The 15432-nt window shown below is 36.2% G+C and overlaps 1 protein-coding gene across 3 annotated transcripts in view; it reads left to right on the forward strand.

The window, feature by feature from the left end:
* TTC27 (tetratricopeptide repeat domain 27) overlaps positions 1–15432 on the forward strand; it is a 112392-nt gene that overhangs the window by 87881 nt on the left and 9079 nt on the right. For all 3 annotated transcript variants that reach the window (XM_085055264.1, XM_085055263.1, XM_085055265.1), the window contains 4 exons: positions 1095–1322; positions 5961–6059; positions 7731–7783; positions 10619–10784. In XM_085055264.1, the coding sequence (XP_084911390.1) occupies positions 1095–1322; positions 5961–6059; positions 7731–7783; positions 10619–10784 (546 nt within the window). The remainder of the gene's footprint in view (positions 1–1094; positions 1323–5960; positions 6060–7730; positions 7784–10618; positions 10785–15432) is intronic.

Here is a 15432-nt window from a genome sequence, read left to right on the forward strand (position 1 = left end):
AAGATCATCTGAAGGTCAAAGAAAGCAATTCTTATGCAAGTAAAGATGTAATAATTTAAATGCAAAGATAATGTCAGGTTTCCTTTTAGGTAAACGACCTATGATAGAAGAATGACTAGAGCTACAATGTTGAACTTGAATTCTGTGGCAGGTTGTGTTGGATTTTTCTTGATTTAGGTTGTTCAAGTACATTTTGTAAGAGAAAAATTACACTGATCTGAGCTGTGTATGTTACATTTTTGCAGTGGGGGCTGAGGTAACAGTTCAGTCTGAACAACAGATCATCTGTCCAGTGTAATTATCTGTACAAAAAGCCACAGAAAGCAGACTATCTCGTGTTTAAAAGAGAAACAATAATTTTATTTTTAGAGCAAAGATAGTGGCCCTGAGAAAAATAGCCTTTGAAAGTTAGTTACAGCCAATAATAGATGTCTGGAGACACAGCTTGTGTCTTCTTTTTCATAAAGCTGTATATATTTTGAATATATTTTATTTCAAACATTTAGATAAATTTATAATTTCTGCATCTTATGTAAAAGCATAACATTTCCACAACTGTTACAGTATGAAATTTGATATGTCTTTGGACATTATAGAATGGAAATCACTATTTTCAGAAAAGAGCAATTAGAGAAAAGGGAATGAGAGTCGTTGGAAGAGTTCTTACTGGGACACATAAAAAATGATAAACTACTAGGATTGCAGGTACCTCAATGGTGCCAATACTGCATTGCTGTGAATTAGGTGTGGTTTGATGTTCAGGACTGATGTTTGTTCTTGGGACAGAATACATACCTAAGATGTAAAAAAGAGTCAGCTGCTTCTTGTTTTTGTGGTTTAATTGTCCTTGGTGTGTTAGAACAAAAGCCACCATATTATTTTGAAGTATTTTTTAAAAATCAGTTTGGAACCAGATTCTTACTAGACTTTATCTTTGATGCCATGTTGGATGAAGATACCATTCCCTCACTAGCCCTACTTCTTAATCTTCAACTGATGGTTGCAAGGAGCTAAAAGTGGTATTTGTTCAGCGAGGTAATTAACAGAAAATAAACAGTCTCATTATGTGTTGATTTCTCTTTCCTCTTTAACAGGCAGAAGAAATCCTCAGGCGGGAGTTAGAGAAGAAGGAAACACCAGGATTATACTGCTTGCTTGGTGATGTTCTCAAAGAGCACCAGTATTACGACAAGGCCTGGGAGCTCTCCAGGCACCGCAGTGCCCGCGCCCAGCGCTCCAAAGGCCTGCTCCATCTCCGCAACCGGGAATTCAGGCAATGTGTGGAGTGCTTTGAACGTTCAGTGCAGATCAACCCTATGCAGGTTGGGAAATTGTATGCATATGGCTTTGGTTTTAGTTCATGTGTTCTGTTTTGAATGATGAAACTCTTTTAAAAGGCAGTTCTGGGCACAGTTGTCAAAATAACAGTTTATTACTATTCTTAGCAAATTTTTCGCTATATACTGAAGCCTGGCTACAAATGGTAGCATGAAATGAAGACATCCTTTTGCATCCAGGTCCTTGCATGCAGCTAAATCTTTGTGTGTAGAGCTCTTTCAAAGAGATTTCAAAGAGGTGAAGCCACTGCAAATTAATAATTACCATCAAATACATCATGAGCAAGGTGTAAAACAAAACATTTACAAGAATAATGGAGATTTTAATGAAAGTATCCCTTTCCTTGTCTGAATTTGCCCTGGCTTTGAGTTACAAGCTCTGATCTCTGTATTTCACAGAAATGCTTTCCAAGGATTCTGGTCTTTCCTGTTCTGGAGTCACTGAGAAGCAGTGTTACGCTCATGATGACAGTAGCTTCTATTACAGCAATGCATCAAAACTGAAACCACAGTGAAAAGAGTTCTCTTGATGAGGCTGGTTTCTCTTGCTGGTCTTTGCAAGCTATTCTGCAGGCAATTTTTGAAATCTTGTTTCAGTTTCTCAGGCACTATATCCCATGCCACTAAGGTTCACATGTGGAAGGTCTTGAGAAGTTAAAACATCTTTGTGGTTGTTTATGTATATAAATTGTGCTCCTCATAGCCATTCCTAGGTCCATGCAGAAGCAGGTTATTTGTCCTTCTTGTTCCCCAAAGAACACAGCTGAAGCTGCTGTTTTAGGGTTCCTCATGAGTCGCTGAACTTTTGCTTTAGAAAAATTTTAACATCCTCCAGCCTTTCAAGTAATTTATCATGAAGCTTTTTTTTTTTTGTATTTTACTAACATAGTTTATAGTCCAATGAGTCAGACTTCTATTCTTATTCAAATGAACTCTAGATAACTTATAAACATCTTTAGAATGAAAAACAAAATGACCAAAAATGTCAGCAAAATATATATTACTCAGATATTGATATCAAGAGGACTTCCAGATAATAAAGGGCTTCAGAAGATGGCCTACAGGACTCAAAACTGAGAAATATCCTGCTGAAATGCTTTTTTATTTTGTATCCTATCCAGAGGAAGTTTGGAATGAAAGGAAATCCAAGAAAAATAGGCCTGTCCATATAGGAAAGCGAACATTTCCTCCTCTTGTTGCTTAGGAAGCTCTTTTTAAGATTCAGTTGCATTGTTTCAAACAAACAGATTGAGCAAATAGATAGTGCAGATTGACATAATTGTCTTCTAAACTCTGTCTGTATTCTGTGACTACAGAAATGAATTGTTTCCTATTCCAGGGTGTCTTGTGGGTGAAAAGCAGAGTGGAAATTGATTCTAAATGCAAGGACTTTAACACAAGGAAAATATTAATTAACTAACTTGTTCTCAGAATTGTGAATAATTTATCAGGTAAACGGAGACTCTCTGTTACAAAGAATTTTTTTTTTTTTGTGGTTATTAGAAACCTTTTTGAAGGAAGTGATTTTTAGAGTGCAGCAAGTGATTTCCCAAAATATGTAAAGGAGTAAAGCATTCTCTCTCAACTGTCCTTTAATCTGGTGTACTTTTTAGCCAACTGGTCAAGTGTGGTTGAGATCTCCAAGGTAGGTGTTTGCTGTGTAAGCCAATCACTTTATCAGTCTTTGGGGAATCCACAAAGAAATGAAAGCCTTACAGTTCAAATATACCTGAAACTTGTGTTCATTAGCTCTGGTGCTCACAGAATTACTTGTTCTAGTACATGCCTAGTGGATGACAGATGAATTTCTCTTGTACTTTCACCATGAGCATCTTGCAAGGCTTGCCAGACAATTCCAGAGATCAAAGAGCTCACACAGTTCTCCAGTGGTGAAAGTCTTCACAAGTTCAGAAGTGAGACTGTGCTGCTGTTACTCATTAGAATTATAAGACATGCAGTGATTGTTTTTCTCTCACCCTTTACAGAAGCACTGTTTAACTTATATCCTGAGTTATCAAGTTGGAACTAACCTTCAATTTCATACTTGATCGCTCCTGTCTCTACTCCCACTTTTCCTATCCAGAAAGTTACTGACCTAAAAAGAAGATAAAGGGGAGTTAATGAGACAGCAGCCATGTGGGAGTGCTGGACTTCTGGAAACTTGATGGACAAAAGAGCCTTAAAAAATTAGATTGATTAAATATTTATTTACTATTAATATTGCCCTCTGACATTTGAGAAACATAGTTCTCATGTGTAGTTTCTTCTTGGATTTATGAGTTCCTCCTGAATCATGAAAGTGACAGGTTGACAATGCTGAAAAGTATGTGTATGGAAAACTTCCATGTTTGCCCAGGCCAGATGTAATTGCCAGTTCTATCTTCACCTATTTGTCCATATGCTCCAGGGATGGGCCATCCATGTACACCCTCATAAGTGGAAGGATATCTTTATTGTTAAGCTTGTTCTGGTCTTTTCTCAGTATAATGAAGATTGCCCACCAGGCTGCCAGGTCTGACAAAGATCAGCATCATGTGTTTGTATTCTGGGATCTAAGCTTTGAAGCAGATTAACTATAAATTTAATAGCAGGAGCAGAGAGCATTTTAAGTCACTAGCAGACATAAGTTGGGTTTCAGAGACAGGAAACTCAGTCTGATTGGGAAACATGTAAGAATGTTTGCTACACTTTGCAGTTAGTCTGTAGAGGTAAAATCTCCTTGCATATGAACCAACAGTGTTATCCTCAACCCTGCAAAAACCCTGATTTGAAATTTTTTATGGTAGTGTTTTTGTACTTAAATATTCGTTATGGTTTCCTAAGGAGAACCTGATTTATCAGAGTTCATTGCTTCAGAACTAGTACCCAAAACACAAGAGAATATAAGCATTGAACAGATAACTCAAGAAGTAATACGTTGTTGTGCAATATAGGGTTAATGTAACCTGTTTTTCCATCTTCCTCTTCCCCACCTTTTTCCCTCTCAAAAAAACTTTCCAAGAAAAACTATTTTTTTACCTACATTTTTTTCCCTTGGCATTTAGAATGGAGAAATGGCTCAGTTTATTGCAGTAGGGTAGTACTACCTGGAATGATTTTGCAACACCTTATAAAATGTCCTGTTTTGTTTTGACTGCATGCATCCAAAAAGCATAATGCTGTCAGAAAATGTTCTGTTAATGTACTTAGGGTTTAATAATTTTCTGAATTACAGAGCTTTTGTGAAAGGTAATACTGGTTAACTTGCAGCTCTTTGAGAATTAACCATGTGGCAAATCAGGAATTTGGCTGTTGAAGAGCTTTGAAAATTTATTTTGCCATTATTTATGCCATTATCTGATACTACTTAGAGTAGAATAGAGTATTTCAGTTGGAAGGGACATACAATGATCACCTGGTCCAACTGCCTGACCAATTCAGGGCTACCAATTTAAATCACATTGTTAAGGGCACTGTCCACCTGCCCATTAAACACTAGACAGGCTTGGGGCATCAACCACCTCTAGGAAGACTTGTTCCAGTGTCTGACTACCCCCTGTGTAAAGAAAAGCTTCCTAATGTCCTGTCTAAACCTCCCCTGGAGCAGCTTTGTACCATTCCCACATATCCTACTACCGGACAGCAGTCCTGCATGGGCCAGCAGTGAGCCCTGGAAGGCAAGAGGGCAGCGAATCCTGGGGTGCATCAAACACAGCACAACCAGCAGGTCAAAAGGTGATTATCCTGCTGTTTGCAGTTCTCACCCTCAGCACTGTGTGCAGTTCTGGGCCCAACAATTTAAGAAGGATTTGAAGGTCCTTGAAAGCATCCAAAGGAGGATGCTAAGCTGGAGAAAGGGCTGACTGGAAGAAACATCCTGAGAGGAGCGACTGAGGACTTTGGGCTTGTCTTGTTTGGAGAAAAGGAAGTTGAGACATTACCTCATTGTTTTCTACAGCTCCTTGAGAAGGGGGAGTGGAGAAAGGGAGGTGCTGAGCTCTTCTCCCTGATTGAATCTGTATGGATGAGAGGTATTTGGTTGTAACAACTAAAGACTTTAAATTCAAGATTACTGAACTGTTCTGTTGAGTTCAGAAAGTTCTGTTCTCTATGACAGGAATTATTTAAGTACATTTCTATCTCTAAACGTTGTGATAGAAACTCGAGAAGATTGATATTCTCACAAGTAGAAAGAGCTGTAATTTTGAAGTGCTCATGTTCAGTCATTAGAGATGTTTTTTCTAAAATGGGATTACCTTGAAAAACATTTCCTATCATTTGACCTAATTGTACTAGTATAAAGTGAATGTGGATTTTTCACAATTTGAAACAAAATATGCAAACCTCTAAATAGCTATCCCTTTCTTCTATAAATGAAAAAGGACTGTTAGAGAACACTTCACAAATGGTTAAGTGGTCTTTATGTAGTCAACACCTTTGTTTATGCATATCTATTAAAACTTTGAGCCTAAAGTTTTTCTCTAACCAGCATACAGGATATTATTTTTCTCCAGTACAATATTAACACAGCTGAAGGCAGGTAAAAATCAACAAGAGTTGTGTGTTGGTTCATCCAGGCCAAATATATTTCTTTTGTGCTGAAATATCCATGTATATATGTAACCATGCATTTTTTCTCTCTAGCTAGGTGTATGGTTTTCCTTGGGCTGTGCATACATTGCTTTAGAAGGCTACGAAGGTGCTGCCAAAGCATTTCAGCGCTGTGTCACATTGGAACCAGATGTATGTACTTTTGAACAAATTATTCACATGGCTTATCTAAAAGCAGCAAGGATGTTTTCATTATAAACAAGCAAAGCAATAATGAAAAACTTGTTTAAACCTTAGCCCTTTGAATAAATGGAACTTGTGCATGAAGGATATATTTTAGTCATGAGGGATCATAAAAATACTTACCCAGTACTTAACTTTGTCCAAATATGAGTGTGTGAATGTTAAAATATATTAGAAAAATTCCTTTACTCTTGCACACATTGCTAAAACAGATAAAAGGGAATGACTAGATTGTGAGGAGAACTAAAAAGAGGGAGAAAACAAAAATTAAATTAAAATATTTAGTCCTCTAAGTAATGAAATTCTCCTGAAAAAAAGAAAAAGTCATGTTAATGTATGACAAGTAAATTTGTAACTGTATAGTTCAGGAGCTCAGGGAGAATGGAGCTTAGCCATTTTCTCAGGATGCAGGGCATGCATGTGTACAATACTGTAATTTGAATGTGCTTAGAGACTGTGGAGGTGCCAGCTGAATTACCTGAGGGATACACTGACAATACTTTTGCCAGAAGGCCTGTCAGCTTGGTGCTTGCCTAGAGTTAATGCTATCTACTCAATAGAAACTATTGTTATTCATTCTTTTCTCTTGGGGAAAAGAATGAGAAAGCAATGAAAAGTGTCAGAGTATTCTTTTTTCTTTATTATAAAATGAAACAGCTTCCTTGGGGAGAAAAAACGTACACATGGACAACTCTGTATTTAAATGGAATTCTTACCTTATATGTTGGTTTTTTGTTGTTGTTCAGTAAAGTAAATTTACTTCCAAGTAGATACTAAAACTGGGTTAACTTATCTCTCTAGGGCTTGTATTTATTTGTATTCATATGACCAAGCCAGCTGACTTCTCAGTGGATTAAGTGGTGGGTTTTTTATGGGTAAAAGGTGCTGGACTGGCTCTCAGTTGGAGGCAAAACCTGTCTTTATACATCTGCAGCTGTAGCAGTGTAGTGACCATTTTCATGAATTAAGTCTCAGAAAGGTTTCCCAGCATGAGTTAAATGCTTCTTAAGCCTAAGGATAGCCTTCAGTACCAGAGTACATTTCATTGCAGTGCTCAGATTCTGTTCTTCAAATCATTTCCAGTTGTCACTTTGCTGAATTCAGTGATGGGGCTTCACATTTACAGCAGTGTCAGGCAAAGGGCAGGAATTATCTCTGAACATCTCTGCTGGTTTTACCTGAGGGGCATTAGGGGACATCAGATCGTTTTTGTCCAGTAACAGAGAGTGGTTCAGGTTAAGTAGCTTCCAGCTAGTGAGACTGATGAGCTGCTAGGATCACTGACCTTTCCAGCCATCCCAGCTAGATCCCAGAAAACGCCTGCTCACAGCTGAGACTGGAGGCAAGAGCTGACTTAGTGTGTTGCAACCACAAGGCAGTTAATTGCTATTTATATACGTGATTGTTGCTGATGTAGTCATTATCATTTAGTATTTCAATTTTAATATAATAATTTCTATTTCAATGGAATACTTTAATTCCCTTGTAGAAGATATGTGTCAATATATGTGATTAGCAAAATCAATGATGTTTGGCGGTAGTTCTGCTTATGTATTTTTATCAAGTAAGCACAATGTAAGTGAATAAACTTTTTTGGTGCTTCTCTTTCTATCATTCCAGAATGCTGAGGCCTGGAACAATTTATCAACTGCTTATATCAGATTAAAACAGAAGTAAGTACTTCAAAAGAATTAGATACTGCTTCCAAAACAAATAACTCTGATTTCCTCTTTTTTTTTTTTTTTTTGACATTGAGGTTTTTATTATTATAAGGTGATTAACCCATACTTTGTAATTCTTAGCCATTCAGTTCTCTCTCCCACGTTGAATCACTGGTAGCTATTTTATTTTACAGGGAATAATTTTGTAACCTTCATACAAGTAGTAACCTCTCTCTATACTTCTTTGTTTTTAGAAGTATTTATGATGTACTATGTATAACCAGTGCAAAACATTCATAATAAAGATAAATAATAAAAACTACTTTGACCATGAAGTTATGAAAATAGGTCCGTTTCAAGCAAACGATGTATTCAGACCTATGTTATTTCATAATATATTATCCTCAGTAGATTTAAGGGAAAAACCAGAGAGTTTGGTCTTTATATGCAAAAGCAGATGAAAATCAGCACACATGCTAGCTGGGTTGTTCTTTTCACTCAAAACTAACGATTCATACAAGAAGCTTTGACCTAAATGGATTCTCAACTCAATGTAATAAAAGTTTACCTAGTAAAATTTAATATTTAAGAACTTTCACATTACAACTTGTCACCAAAGAGTGAAAGAAAAGACTAAGATAAACTATTTTTAGAAACCTTACTCAAAATCTGACATCAATTTATATGGTTATGTAGTCAGGATGCAAAGTAAAAAAAGAGAAAAAGAATACTAAACATGCATATAAGTGTACATTTATCAACATACATAGGAGAAGTGAGAAGTAATAGCACAAATGGACTCAAGAGATTGATACACCGGTGGGAACAGGAGGGAGGAGAAGATGATGTGTTAGAATAAGTGCACATGGCTAAAAAGTAATAGAAATCAAGAGCTTGTTTTAACTTTTCAGTAGTTCCTTTCATCTTCAGCAGTACCTTGAGTATGCCCAATTCATGTGGTAGTTGCTGCTTCTTTTCCATAAAGTTCAAAATGTCATATGCTCAGTGTACTTGCATCCAAGTAATTTTCTGTCTGTTTATCTGCTACAAGGTTGAGAAACTACTGAGGGATTTGTTTCATTTTATTGGCTGCATTTTGTTATTGTTAATCTACTCTTGTGATCTAATATGCTAAGTACATACAAAACTTGTAACCTATTTTATACGGTAGCAAAAACAATAAGTGGGGGCATGTTTCTGAGCTTTTTTTTCCACTGGAATCATGTGGGATAGGATTCTATGTAGAGTAAATTTTAAGTAAGTACTATGAGCTTATGGCAGAGTGTGGCATGTACTTGCTGTGGAATAGCAAATTCTTTGATTGTTTGTATAGTCACTTACAGATGTGGGGACACATAAATTCTTATTCTTCAAGCCTGTCAGCAGAAAAGAAAATAAAATGGAGTGAGGATTTTAAAAAAGGAAAACAATAGTAAGATATTTAAGTTAATAGTTTTATTTTACTCCCTCCAAAAAAAAAAAAAATCCACCTTTACTCCAACCAGGCTTTTAATTCAGGCCCACTCATAGATTGCACACTTGGCCAAGACTTGGCAGTCTCACGCAACAGACAAATACAAAATGTGTACATTTTTTGAAAAGTGTATGCAAGCAACTTGCTAACACCCAAAGGACAGGGGTTTTGTTGATTTTGGGGGGTGTTTGCTTTTTAAGACTCCACAGGTTTTGTGTATTCTGAATTTCCTCCAGAAAAATTAATTGTGATGAAAACAGACTTTGTGCTTTGGTTTACCAGAAAAGCTGCTCTGTGTGCCAGGAGGTGTTTGAAATCTAGGTCTCAGATTTCTCTGAACAAACTGGGACTGGCCCTCTGTTCTGTGTATGAAAAATTCCTGGTTTCCAAGACCACATGATGCATTTGTACTGCCTACTGTTTCCTGTTTGGGTATGAATTGGTTTAACTGGTTAAGGATATTCCATCATTACGTGATTGGTTAAATACATAGGGGATTTATTTTTAGAGAATCTAGAGGATTTTATTACACAGCAAGAGTGATGATTTGTGGAATACAATTTCCATTCCATACTTTTGCTATCTTGACTACATTTCACATTTCCATATTATTGGCATCTGCCCTCCTGATAACTTAGTAATTTTCAGGAAGATAGGGGAGGTGATACAGGCTAACCCTGCAAATGTTGAAGAGCAGTTGCAGAAACAGTACATGACTCAGGCAGAGCACCTTCCAGCCTGTCAGAGAGCTGTGGCACATCCCAGCTTCTGTTGTAGCAAAATCCACAGGACTCTGTTCTTTTCTAATTTAATCTATAAAAATCAGGGTCTGAAATCCCTCAGCGAGACTGTTAACAGTGGAGGAAACCCAGCTGTTGGTACATTTGTTCATCAGCTTCACATCTATCAGTATATCAAAAGAGAGAGGAAAGGGGAGTGGATATGGAAAGCTCCTGCATGTCAACAGTTCTGTAGTTATGCCAAATGTCATGAACTCAGTGATTTTTAATTTTTTAATGTGTATTACAACTGCAGCATGCGTAAGATTGTTTTGTCATGGTTCCAGTTAAAAATTTGGAAAGGAAAATACTGACACAGATAGCAGAATTACAATAAATTTTTGTAAACAAAAAATCATTATGAGAGCTAAGGGAAGTTACCTAGTTCAAACTACAGAGTATACTGTTGTGAATGAACTAATGGAAAATAATTTGCAAGAAAGATTAAGGGATTATCAATATTGTAAATTAAAAACAAAATCTTTTACATTGCACTGTGTTCTAAATGTGATTTTTTTAGTTCATACTATGCCAACTGATTTTAGTGCAGAAATCTTCTGTAATATTTTGTATTATTTTTCTATTATTGATTAGGATCAAAGCATTTCGAACCCTCCAAGAAGCTCTCAAGTGCAACTATGAGCACTGGCAAATATGGGAGAACTATCTTCTCACCAGTACAGACGTCGGAGAGTTTTCAGAAGCAATTAAAGCTTATCACCGCCTCATGGACTTGAGAGAAAAGTACAAGGATACACAGGTGAGGAAGTTTTCATCTTTAGTCATCCTATATGCTCACTAATTTTTCTTCTGAGACAGAGAGATTGCTGATAGCTTCTGATAGTGGTATCAGTAATGACAGTGCACATGCAGATGAAGTTATGTAGGCAAGTGATTTAAGTTTTGGAGATTTGAACTGTAAGAAGAAATATTTAAAATGAAAGTGGACGAAACTGAAAACCTTTGCATCCAGATTGCATCAGACTTTGTGAAAGGACATGCACGAGCCTTGGAGTTTTAAGACCTATTTTTATCTAAAATGCAATGCATTATCCCATCTTTCTGTATTGTTCCTGCATATCTCAGTATCAGAAATAATATAAATTATTTATAGAAAGGGAAGCTTTTCCCATGTGTTGGAAGATTCCACAAATGAACCCTTGAAAGTAAATTGAATGCATTGCAGTCATGATATTGATTCTTAATAGCCAGAACGAAGAGAAATTAAAGAGGTATTTTGCTCATCTTTCACTGTTGTCCAGTTAGGTACAGTTAAATTTTGTGTTTGTAGATGTATGCTCTGGACAAACTCCAGAGAACCTACCTTAACAGCTTCAGCTGGGATGTTACCTTGCCTGAAGCCAGGTCCTGATCCATGCAGGGTTCTGTATGCTCAGTGAAAATAGCAAGGTGAATCTGAAAGGCAAGCCAAAGAATTTCTCAAGGAGAGCAGTAAAACACCTCCAAGAGCCTTTGCAAAATTAATGGATCTGGTTGAAGAGCTTATGAGTTTTCAGGGAGATTGTGTAGTACCAGGGTAAAAGGAACCAGCTGCTGGTGGTCATGGGTCCCAGGAGTATGTTTTGTTTCTTGTCCCATAAAAAGAGAGAAAGTAGCTTTCCTGGATCTTGTGAATTTGAGTCCAGTGATGAGGAGAGAGAGCAGATAGAATTAGTTATGATTGTGGAAACATCCCATATATTCATGGGGGGCAGGGATGTTAAATAGTTTTTTCAGATTACCCTTTAATAACCAATTGTGTGTGAGTGCAATACTTACTACTAGTAAAGCAAATCATGCACAGGATAACATTCGGTATTAATAAAATCTTTTATGTTTGATATAGCTAAACATTAAAAGGTCTCAAACTCCCTTGGCACTAAAGAGTGTCTACAAAAAATTGTTTTATATATGGTAAAGATTAATGTGTTTGGCAGCTGAGTATTGTAATACTGGTCGTGCCTGTCATGGAGCATCTTGTAGATGCTTGGCTTTTTTCAATGAATTTTTTTCTCAGTTGCTACTAAAAATAGCATTTTTAGGGGTGGCCTACTATATTATTTTAAACAGACTGACAGCTGACTAGGAATAGAAGTTTCTACATGTATTTGCCCATTTGGGATATTTTGAGGTGATACAGACTCCTATTACTGTTATTAGTTACATTATATGTACTATATTTTATTGAAGTATTTGGGGATATTGTTTGTATTAAATGTCTGGTTTTGTTGCATAACTTTTTTCATCTTGTTCTCGTATGATTTTTATAACTTTTACAGAAGTATATATGCTATCTTTCCTAATTGTTTTTTGTATCTTAATTTTAACTTTGGCTTCTGATACGTGAAGTGTTTTATGGGTTTTATTGTAACTTCTGATACAGTTGCCTCAATTAGAAGGATTTTACCAGTTTGCCAAGAAAAACCTCAGAGCCTGATTCAAGAATTTCAGGCTTTAAACAATTATCTTACAAGGAAGAGAAGAGTATTTCCATAGCAAAACAAAAAAGCAGATAAAAATAAAAGCTTCTGCTGAGATTGTTTACGAAGTTCACCATTAATTGGTGAGCCTCTCCTTTTTTTCAGCTGGACTGTTTTAAATAGGGTGGTCTATAACCATCTTGTGCAATTGATTTTAACAATGTGAAATCGTGAACATGAGTAAATGGAAACATACACCATTGTTTCCATTCAGCATAGTATGGTCTTCTCTCCAGTTATATTTAGTGTTTGTAGTCATCACAGATTTTAATTGATAGACTACTAAGCTACATGAGATAGTGGTGAGAAACAAGGTAGAGATTAAAAAAAAATGCACAGGACTGGAAGAACCAAGTTGAGTCATTGATTCCAGTTCTTTGTGAAAACCTACTGCTTTTAGCATAATAATTGTTGCAGAATGCCACTTGTGAGACTGAATGTATCAATTACAAGTATGCAACTGAATATACAATTTGAAATGCCCTTGATTTCTGTAGTTACATCAGGCTTTTTGATTTTATTTCAGAATAGTATAAAGTCATATTTTTTATTCACTGATTTTTTCTAGTACCAGTAAAGCATTCAGATTCTTAACTGTGATTTCTGTTAGGCCATTGTTGTCCTTTGTGCCAGTCTTCTGAGTAAAGAACACAGATTTAGGAAATTTTGCTTCTGTGCTCTTCCAGTTATTTAATGATGCCATCCCTGTGGCAAAGGTTCTGAGATCATGATATCATGAAGCTTGAAGATGTGTATGCACAGATTCTGCAGATAGAATTGAACAAGGAAAAGCTAAAGAGCTCTTTATAACTGAGCAACAGTGCAGTAAAAGATTACAGCAAAGGACGGTTTCAAAGTCTCAGTTTGCTAGCATTGTGTGTAAATCTTAAAAGCACAATTTCTTACCTTCCCTCCTTACTAGTTCTTAAAATTCTTTGCATTTTTGTATATCTTTTAATGTTCATGACACTGAGAAATATACCTGGAAAACCTTTGATATAAGTGTTATGTAATAAAATAGGCTCACTGAATTATCCATAGCTTTCTCTAGTAAATCAGTCACTAAAAAGTATCCAAGGAGAAAGCCTTACTTATCAGTTTGGCCTCTGAATTATTGGTATGAGCTAGTAAATATACCTGCAACATTTCTGCATCTGCTGATTATACTACTTTCCATCGCATGTGTGCTTGTGGAGGCAGTCAACCTTTTTTACTTGGAATGTTGTGGTCTTGTGAATGACAAAGTTACTTTGTGGTTGGGAAAGCTGTTTCAATACACTGTTTCAGAAACCATATCTTCATTATGTGCTGTCAAAGATTATGAATACAGATGTATGGGCAAAGGGTTCCACTTTGCAATCTTGTGCTATTGAAATTCTAGCAAAGTTTTTCTGGTACCTTTTCCATCCAGTAACATCCTCATTTCAGCAGTTCATGCTGCCAAACCATTTCTAACAAAAGGCCACAAAAACATGTTCCAAGGGGATTTTGAAAAGTGAGGGTAGGAATTAATAATTTCTGGAGCTCTGCTTTATTTAAGTAGCTCACTAATGACAATTATCTTTATTATAAAATCCTGAAGTTGGAAGGGGAATAGGGACAGCTCACAAACTGCAGATTTGTCATTTTGGATCTAGTATCTGGGGGTTCTCTTCTTTCTTGAGCACTGTCAAGTTTGATTAGTAATAGTGAAGCATCTAAAAATGGTTTAACCAAGAGAACTTTAAATGAAAGGAGTTGTTTGGAGAACAATTGTGAAATGAGGGTAACTGATGAAAATCACAGCATTTACAAATTACATGTTTTATTTCTAAGGTTTTGTCTTACAGTGTCTTTTTGTTCATTTTGTAGTAAACACATTATTCACAAAAGGAAAGGAGAAGGAAGAATGCAGAACTTATGATGTCATACTAAACATGAACTCTCTGGTCATATGGAGTAAAGTTCATTAAAAGAGGCATGGAAAAAAACCAACCAACCCAAAAAATCCTCTACTGCTTGTTTGGGATCTTGGGCCAGCAGAGCATTGCCTTAGTAGTTTAGTATATGTGGCAGTTTAAAATCTCTCAAAGATAGAGTTTTAACACAGCTAAAATGCGAAGCTCTGCTACAGTGCTAATATTTTTGATGATTAGCACAGTTCACTTGCAGTATGAAATAACTTTATTTAACAAGTGTGCATAACCAAGTAGTGTTAATGATTCATTACTGTTTAATGGATCCTTTAATCTGGGTCTTGACACTAGTTTCATTTTAACTGCTGTAGTGCCAAAGCTTACATGATGCTTACAAACAAAGGAAACTAATTGTTGTGATAAAAGTGTAAGCAAAGCGAGGACTTTATGGGAATAGGGATGTTTTTGCAGTTGCTGCATCCTACTGACTAAGGAAACTCATCTTCTTTGTCTACAAACAAAATATCATTGGCTTTAAAGCTTTTGATTATTATATATTATATTCACATGAGCTAGCATTTTGGACTTTGAGTAACAGTTTCATTAAACTGAGAAATCGATTGAGAAGTCATACAACTATGTATGATTCCTCAGGAGTTCCAGTTCCTTGTCAAAAGAGAACATTGTTCAGTGTTTCTTCTTGCACCTCTTATGTTTTTTCATTACAGTGCTGTAGCAATGGAAATATCAACACTTGCTGGTGTTTTTCTAGCAAATCACTATAGAAGACATTATTAATGATGGGGTTTGGTGCCATATATTACAAGTCACTGATGTAATATGGATTTCAGAACTTTTGGACTAATAATAGTTGATCGTATTTTATGTTAAGTGATCCTTAAGAGATCTTGAAAAGCAAAGAAGGAACTGCCAGTTTGTCCCATCATTTTATAAGGAGTATAAGCTGCTGCTGTGGTTTGGGGGAGGGAGAAGAGGGGAGCTGTTTAACTCATTTTCAGATGTTACTATGATA

This window comes from Lichenostomus cassidix, chromosome 3, assembly GCF_008360975.1.
Source record: "Lichenostomus cassidix isolate B80296 chromosome 3, HeHo_3.0, whole genome shotgun sequence".
NCBI lineage: Eukaryota > Metazoa > Chordata > Aves > Passeriformes > Meliphagidae > Lichenostomus > Lichenostomus cassidix.